The 8,942-nt window shown below is 45.2% G+C and overlaps 2 protein-coding genes across 5 annotated transcripts in view; one reads left to right on the top strand and one right to left on the bottom strand.

Annotated features, from left to right (window-relative positions):
• The first annotated feature begins 287 nt into the window (after window positions 1-287).
• slc49a3 (solute carrier family 49 member 3) overlaps window positions 288-8,942 on the top strand; it is a 10,929-nt gene continuing 2,274 nt past the window's right edge. Inside the window, exons 1-9 of one of the 2 annotated variants that reach the window (XM_042061359.1) lie at window positions 288-700; window positions 2,524-2,682; window positions 3,413-3,632; window positions 4,159-4,235; window positions 4,685-4,822; window positions 7,012-7,128; window positions 7,257-7,409; window positions 7,652-7,809; window positions 8,021-8,127. In XM_042061359.1, the coding sequence (XP_041917293.1) occupies window positions 533-700; window positions 2,524-2,682; window positions 3,413-3,632; window positions 4,159-4,235; window positions 4,685-4,822; window positions 7,012-7,128; window positions 7,257-7,409; window positions 7,652-7,809; window positions 8,021-8,127 (1,297 nt within the window). In that variant the 5' untranslated portion in view covers window positions 288-532. Of the gene's footprint in view, window positions 701-2,523; window positions 2,683-2,733; window positions 2,765-3,412; window positions 3,633-4,158; window positions 4,236-4,684; window positions 4,823-7,011; window positions 7,129-7,256; window positions 7,410-7,651; window positions 7,810-8,020; window positions 8,128-8,942 lie in introns of those variants that run through there. The other variant, XM_042061360.1, reaches the window with a different exon arrangement.
• Window positions 5,359-8,942, bottom strand: part of LOC121681554 (nuclear cap-binding protein subunit 1) — a 23,952-nt gene continuing 20,368 nt past the window's right edge. The window contains exon 24 of one of the 3 annotated variants that reach the window (XR_006022176.1): window positions 5,359-5,376. The gene's annotated coding sequence lies outside the window, so the exon portion shown is untranslated. The other 2 variants (XR_006022178.1, XR_006022177.1) reach the window with 2 other exon arrangements.

Below are 8,942 nucleotides of genomic sequence, written 5' to 3'. Positions count from 1 at the left end.
TGGCATTACTTCTTTGGTCAAGAGATAGGCTAGACACACAGTTAGGTCTATAATTTAAATGGCAAATATGTTGTTTTTACGTAGACTATTAGTCTAAGACAGATACTTGAAAGGTGTTGAACTTTTAACATGATTCGTTATAGGCAATATTTTAATCAATTGCAGGTCAGTAAATCAAAGATACTAACCTACTCCAAACTTCAAACTTCATACGCTAAATCGACTCTCTTTAAGACTGGCTCGTGTCGATGTGCGCACACAGGGTGGAGCTCCAGCCAGCCCGGAATTCGACCGGGATAACCACAGAAACTCGGAGCATCTCGCTCCCGGCATTAGAGCAGAACGAGGAAACTATAAACCAGGACCACAAATGATCACGGTCAGGGCACATACGCGCAAGACTACCGCAAAGACAAGTTAATAATGAACGACCAACTCCTGGGGTTGAAGAGAGTTGTCAGATTCTGGAGCGCCTCTCGGGTAGAAGGAAGAGAGCTGTGTGTAGGCTACTTACGAAACTCCCTTCGCCCTGATGGATCACGACAGCCCGGCGGCGCCTGGCTTTGTTTCGGAGGAGGTTCGGTGCGAGCCCAGCCCAGAGCCCAACCAAGTCCTGCTCAAACTGCTTCAGTTTAAAGTGTACCGCAGGAGATGGTTTATTCTACTGGTGCTTTGTCTGCTCAACTGCTCCAACGCCATGGTAGGTGACCTGATTTCGTCCTCTGGATGGCAGGACAACTATGTGACTTTACTTCAATAAAAACAGTTAGCTATTTGGCGAAATAGAATCCACGCCTCTAGGTTAAGAGTAAATTAAAGCAGACGCGTGAAAAGTGTAGCTAAATTGAAGTTGCCGCGGCAGAATGACGCTTGGAACTATTGCGCCGAACAGCTGTGTCTGTGTGTCGCATGAATGCTGAAAGTGTTTTACTTGAACTTGTAGGCCAGCAGAACAGATGTTTTACCGGAGAAATGTACCACTAGATTTGACATGTTTAAGCCTTATCCTAATTAATGATCAGGTTATTAAGGCTCGCTTTGTTCTGTAGCATTGTTTTTATAAGTCAAGCAAGGTCTGGTGTTGACAATGACCAGTTCCTATGGCCACTGACACTAAAGTTTAAGTTTGTCAGTCACTGGGGTTGACCGGGAGTGCACCCATTGATTGTATCAGCGCATGTATCAGGTGACCGGAGGGGGGGAAAAGTTTAAAACTGAGACATGGAGACCTAAAACCACAAACTAGGCCTACCAGCTACGAGCAGAGGCGTCAGCAAATTATGGGAAGCAGTGATGATAGAGAAATCACACACACACACACACACACACGCTTACTATGTCTGACACAGATCGTTGTTGTGGGGTAATGAAAATATTGTGACAGACAGACAGCGCTAGTGGGTCAGCAGGTCGTAGGGTGCCGTGGTGGTTTAGCGGTCAGTGTTGTTATGGTGTTATTATAACAGTGTGACATTGGCCTAGTTGTGTCCTGTCGTGGGCGAAACTATTGAGACAATTCAGTGTTTTCATGACATTCTCACATGTTTAAAACCATGACAATGAAGACGGTAGGAACACTTTGTTATTGTATACAATGAAATTGCTATACAACAATCAATAGTCTGATGTCCTTTACCTTTATTCTTCAAAACTTGCCGGTTGTGGCTGGGCATAGTCAAAATGGTAAAAAGTAATCTGCAATACTCTGATGTCACCTGCTCAATCACGGCTGTTTGATTCCATCCTGGTGAACAGCTTCTGCCTGTTTGTCTACTTGTACTGAAATTTACAATACAAAAAAAAAACATGATCTCCTTCCTGGGGGGTATTCAAAGTGGTTTAGTAAGTTAACTCAGAGTAAGTGGCAAACCTACAACAAAAGCCCTAAGGCATTGTTTTCTAAGGAGAATGAAGCCATACAGCTCTTCTATTAGGTTGTTTACCACTTACTCTGAGTTAACTAACCCAGGTTTGTCACTAAACCACATACCTGGAATACCCCCTTGGAGATTGTCCAGCAGTTTTCTGTTGGGTATACTGTAGGTCTGGACATGACCCAAGCCATGGCTCCAGAAGCTGAATGCCATTGTCACATAGCCAGTTTGTCACAGATTTTGCCATGTGGCATGGAGTTCCATCTTAGTGAAAAACAGTTGCTCCATGGAAGTCAAGACTGGAAGAGTTTTTCCCTTTTAGTATTTCTAACTATTTTGTATAATTTACAGTTTGTGTGCAGGGAGAACTAATACAAGGCATATGTTGTTTTAATACTTTTGTCCATCAGTGTATGTCTGTGTCAATGGCTCTATGTTAAGGGTTTCTGTTTGTATAAACATATATGTTCTTGTGTGTGTTTGTAATGTATAAATGTCCATGTGTTGTGTGGTTTTGTTTGTTTATTTTGTGTGTAAATGGCTGTGTTTCCCTTTGTATTGTAGGTTTAGGTTGTTATATCCATACTCATAGCATGTGTGTGTGTGTCTGTGTGTGTGTGTCTGTGTGTGTGTGTGTGTGTTTGTTTAGCTGTGGCTGACTTTTGCCCCGGTGGCAGGTGACTGTGCGGGAGCTCTGGGCGTCACTCTGGATCAGATTAATTGGCTCTCGATGGTCTACATGATCGTGGCCATCCCACTCAGCTGTCTCACTACCTGGATGCTCGACACCTGTGGTCTGCGGCTCACGGTACGTGTGTGTGTGTGTGTGCAGGCCTGCGTGTGTTTGTGTGAGTACCTGGATGCTCGACACCTGTGGTCTGCGGCTCACGGTACGTGTGTGTGTGTGTGTGTGTGTGTGCATGCCTGCGTGTGTTTGTGTCAGTACCTGGGTGCTTGACACCTGTGGCTTGTGTCTCAAGGTACATGTGTGTGTGTGTGTGTGTGTGTGTGTGTGTGTTTGTCCTGTACCTGGGTGCTTGATACGTGCAGCCTACAGCTCACAGTATCTGTGTGTGTACACATGCGTACGTATGTGTGTGTTTTTGTCAGTACCTGGATCCATAAATCGATCAATCAATCAAGCAAGCAAGCAGATTTTGTAGAAGGTTCTAACCAAAAGTCATGTTTTTGAACCTGAGTGGAGATGAAGTCACACATCATCTCTGTATAAAGCAGACAATTTCAACTATGTTGGTATTGGTACAATTATTATGCTCTTGAATAGTGGTGTCCTAATCTAAGGGTTAAATTATGTTTTCTAAACAAAGTTCTTAAGGAGCCCATAGGGTTGATTGACAGCCATCCACTTCCGTTTGTAGATTTAAACCCTCCTTAGTTTAGAAAATATATAATGTTTACATCGTCTCTGAGTAATCACGTTGAATAATCGTGATCTCAATATTGACCAAAATAATGATTTTTTGTGTGTGTGTGTGCGGGCTGTGTGTGTGTGTGTGTGTGTGTGTGTGTGTTGGCAGCTGATCCTGGGATCGTGGCTGAACATGCTTGGCAGCGTGCTGCGTCTTATTGGGGTGCTGCTCATGGATATGGATCCCCAAGTGCGGTTCCCGCTGGTGCTGACGGGGCAGCTGGTGTGTGCCGCTGCCCAGCCCCTCGTCATCTTCAGCCCCACCAAACTCGCTGCCGTCTGGTTTCCACAGCAACAGAGGGCCACTGCCAACATGATCGCCTCCATGGGTGAGAGCTCACGCACCCACCCCAGCCCACCTACAATACACCTGTCTCCACCCATAATGCTCCTGTCACTACCCACAATGCACCTGTCTCCACACATAATACACATGTCTCCACCCACAAACACATATGACTCGACCCACAACGTTCCTATCTGCACACACAATGTTCCTGTCTCCACCCACAAACACACCCACATCCACCCACAAACACACATGTCTCCACCCACAAACATACCCATATTCACCCACAAACACACATGTCTCCACCCACAAACAAACCCATATCCACCCACAAACACACGTCTCCACCCACAAACACACCCATATCCACAAACAAAAACACATGTCTCCACCCACAAACACATGTCTCCACCCACAACATTCCTGTCTCCACACACAATGCTCCTGTTTCATAGTGCTGTCTTTGGGTTGCTGTGTGCTGCCGAATGAAGGTTCTTACAAGTGTGTGTGTGTGTGTCCGTGTGCGTGTGCGTGTGCGTGTGCGTGTGCGTGTGTGTATTTTGTAGCCAATCCACTTGGTGTGCTGATCGCCAACATTATGTCGCCTCTTATCATGGGCTCTCCTGGTGACCTCACCAAACTCGTAAGTCCAGTTTCACCACAGACACATGCACACACACAAGTGGTTCTGCAGTGAGCACCTTCTCCACACACACACACACACACACACACACACACACACACACACACACACACACACACACACACACACACACATACACACACACACATACACACACACACACACACACACACATACATACATACACACACACTTATTCATGTACATATATTAGAGTTTATATTGAGATGGATTTTCTTTTGTAAACATCACTGTTCCTTTCTCCCCCTTTCTCCTCTCTCTCCTCTTTCTCCTCCTCTCATCTCCCCTTTTTCTCCTCACTGCTCTCTTCTTTTTATCCTCCTCTCATCTCCTCTTTTCTCCTCTCTCTCCTTTTTTCTCCTCCTCTGCTCTCCTCCTGTCTTCTCTGCTCTCCTCCTTTCCTTCTTTCTCTCATCTCTCCTTCTCAGCTCTTTGTGTATTCGGTCCCTGCTACTGTTGTGTGTTTCCTAGCAACAGTGGGTATTCGTGAGAGCACCCCTCCAACCCCACCTTCAGCCAGCGCTGAGACCTCCAACTCAGAACCCTTCCTCCAGGGCATCAAACTGGTACACACACAAACACACACACACACACACACACACACCCCTTCTTCCAGGGCATCCAACTAGCACACACACACACACACTTATTCCTCCAGGGCATCCGACTGGTACACACACACACACACACACACACACACACACACACACACACTTATTCCTCCAGGCATCCAACTCGTACACACACACAGACACTACACAAACACACACAGACACACACCTTCCTCCAGGCATCAGGCTGACAGTGATACAAAAATACACAAACACACGCACACACCCCTTCCTCCAAGGGTATTCACACACACACACACACACACACACACACACACACACACACACACACACACACACACACACACACACACACACACACACACCAGTGTTTCCCATAGAATTGAATTCTATTTGTGGTGGTAGGCTTGCAGATTAGCGCAGCGTGGTTATGATGCTAACCAGAGTACAACCTGGAAAAATCATTGTGTGGTGGTCAATGTTGATATTGTAGTGGGCCACCACAAATAAGTCAATGTATGGGAAACACTGCACACACACACACACACCTTCCTCCAGGGCATCCAACTGATACACACACACACACCTTTTCCTCCAGGGCATCTGACTGGTACACACACACCTTTTCCTCCAGGCATCTGACTGGTACACACACACACACAGACACACACACACAAACACACACACACACCTTCTTCCAGGGCATCAGGCTGACAATGATACAAAAATACAAGAACACACGCAAATACACGTTCACACCCCTTACTCCAGGGAATCCGATTGGTATTCACACACACACACACACACACACACACACACACACACACACACACACACACACACACACACACACACACACACACAGACACACAGACACACACACACCTTCCTCTAGGGCATCAGGCTGATACACACACACAGACAGTAACCCATTCATTCTGAAACTATATGTATCCTATGTTCCTGTGAAGATGTCCTGGACATTTCTACTGGGTATGTGTGCTCTATGGTGTCTCTGTAAGGCAGGGATGGACTGGCAATCCGTGTGTTCTGGAAAAGTCCAGAACGGCGGTCCATCCAACAGCCGTCGACTGCCTGGCTCAGTGGCTCATTAGGGCTCATATAGGGCTCATAGGACTAAGTGTGTCTAGCTCTCCGCATAAATCGTCACTCAGGCTTACTCATGTCTACGCTGCCAGTTGTCATTGTCATCCAAAAAAGTAAACATTTGTGCCAATATGTGCCATTTGTGCCCCCTCTCTATGGTTCATTCTTGCTCATAGTAGCCTTGCGCCTCTAAAGTGCGCTAGAATTGAATTCCGTGCGTGCAGAACAGGTGGTGAATATCAGTTAGTCAGTAAGATGTATTCGTGGAAGAACTTGGATAGGCCTAGCAAAAACGAAAAACAAGGTAACAGAAAACTGAGTGGGAGAACAGTGACATTTAACCAGTTTTCCCCCAAAGGTAAGCTATGTTTAGGCTATTAACAAACTTTACCTCTAGAATAATTTAGCGTAACCTATCGTGCGTTTGGTGTGACTTAAACCTTACCCCTTATCCAGTTTTAAACATGGTGCTAGAATATGAAAAATGTTTTTTAAAAGGGGCTACGAATAGGCGTGCTGCACATCTAGGCATTACCGTTTATTTTCTTCAGTTCAACAAAGTGGTATTCATAAAACATTGGCAAAACACAACTGTATTATTCAAAGCTTGCTCAGAAGCTAGGCTTACTTCCTTCATGTAGTATGTGATGAGATAAAACTCCCAATAGACTTGCTTAACATTAGTTGAATAAAACAACCTGTGTAGGTTTTTATAGGTTGTAACTTGTATTGTAATATGCTATCAGTATATTATAATATAATATATTTTAAGTCAATTTATCAATTAGTTTCCACAAAATTCACCAGAAGTAATAATTTATTTTTCAAAATTTCCATCACGGGGGAGCATGCCCCTGAACCCCCCTTTTTTCAGTCTGTCCCTGCTGTAGGGTCTCTGTGTGTGTGTGTGTATATTTTGTCTAGCATATGTCATGGCACATGTGTGTGATGGTGTGTATATGTGTGTCTGTATATGGTGTGTGTGTGTGTTTATGAGTATATTGTGTAATTGTGTATAGTGTGTCTGTTTATGTGTATATTTTGTAATTGTGTATGGTGTGTGTGTGTGTGTATAGCTCCTGTGTAACCGAGCCTACATGCTACTGCTACTGTGTTTCGGCTCCGGCATTGGCATCTTCACCTGCTTCTCCAGCCTACTGGAACAGATGTTGTGTGTCAAAGGATACACCAACGTAAGTGTGTGCGCGCACACACACACACACACACACACACACACACACACACACATGCGCACACGCAACACAGTACGACACAAACCACAGCGCACATACACACACCTTATATTTATTTGTGTGTTTAGGACTTTGCTGGTCTGTGCGGAGCCCTCTTCATTCTGTGTGGCGTGATCGGGGCAGGAGCTCTTGGTTTCTATGTTGACCGGACCAGGAAGTTCACAGAAGTCACAAAGATCAACATGTGCCTAGCCTCCCTAGGCTGCACTGCCTTCGCTGTGGTCAGTGTCTGTGTGTGTGTGTGTGTATGTGGTTTTCTTAGATTAAGGGTGGTAGGAAATTGGTGGCAGCGGTGTGGTATGTAATGTGTGGTTTTCTCAACTGTGAGGTCAGAAGGTGTCTATAATGTGTATGTGTGTGTTTTCAGCTGCGGAGTCAGAAGTTGTGCATAATGTGTGTATGTGTGGTTTTCTCAGGAGCAAGGGTGTGTATAATTATTATTATTGTGTGTGTGTGTGTGTAGTTTTCTCAGATGCGAGGTCAGAAGGTGTTGCTGGCGGTTATGTGTTCTCTGTTTGGTCTCTTTGGATTCTCCATCTACCCTGTTGCCATGGAGCTCACGGTAGAATGCTCCTATCCTGTCGGCGAAGCCACCTCAGCTGGCCTCATCTTCATCGCTGGGTATGTGTGATAGTATGTAATACTGCAACACATCTGTCTCTGTGTGTGTGTGTGTGTGTGTGTGTGTGTGTGTGTGTGTTCGATGGCAGGTTTTCTGTAATGTGTGTGTTTGTGGTGTATATGGTCATAGTGTATACACTGATGTTTGTGTGTGTGTGTGTGTGTGTGTGTGTGTGTGTGTGTGTGTGTGTGTGTGTGTGTGTGTGTGTAGGCAGGTGTTGTCTTTAGTGTACATGATCATCCTGGGAGCTCTGACAACACCACTGGCCGACTCCCCCCTCTCTGTGTGTTCTGAAGGAGGGACTCTCAGCTGGAGGGGTGAGTTCCGCACACACATGTGCACACACACACTTTGGAGCATTCCTCAGAAAAGAGTTACATTTCTGTTTGTTAAGCATCTCCATCATCACCTATGAACAACACAACAGCCATTTCTAAATTCCTTTGAATGTTTTGCAAATGCAGTCATGTTAAAGGTACACTATGCAAAATGTTCACCTTTACGAGCCCATTTGATGGTAAACGAACTTGTAATAGGCGAATCGTTCACCTAGCATAGCTATACACCATAGACGTATACAGCTTAGAGGGAGTGCAAATGGGATCTGTGATCATTATGGCTGGATCTGAAACATCTATTCGCATGCGCCCTCTCTCCTCGGTCCTTAGTCCTTCAACTTGTGCCCCGGAAATCGTTCAAAGCTTGACGTCATCAAGGATATCTCATTTGTCTAATTGCAACCATAGGAGATGAGAACGAGGAGAGGACAGAGGAGAAAGGGCCGATACGCGAGGAAACACGAGAGCATCCTATGCAGAAATGTTTTAAGTCGGAATTATGCGATCATTGGTCCAAGCTGTCAAGGTAAAAAAAGTTCCCTCCCACGTCTCTCAACTTTCCCTCACGGGATCAAAACTTTCAGTTTCAAAGAAATTTGTAGCGTATGAAGATTTGTTCTGGGCCTATCTTTTCATCTATTGTCCCTAATAAAACGCTAAAAAGGACTTTTTTTAAATCGAAAGTTGACAGATGTGCAGGAATGGGAGGGAACTTTTCACCTTTGCAGTTTGGACCAATAATCACTCATTCAGACTGAAAGCGCTTCCGCGTACGATGCAACTCTGCTTCCTCA

This window comes from Alosa sapidissima, chromosome 14 (genome assembly GCF_018492685.1).
Source record: "Alosa sapidissima isolate fAloSap1 chromosome 14, fAloSap1.pri, whole genome shotgun sequence".
In the NCBI taxonomy this organism is placed as follows: domain Eukaryota; kingdom Metazoa; phylum Chordata; class Actinopteri; order Clupeiformes; family Clupeidae; genus Alosa; species Alosa sapidissima.
The sequence above is the reverse complement of the archived record's forward strand: the minus strand, read 5'-3'. Positions and strand labels throughout refer to the sequence as shown.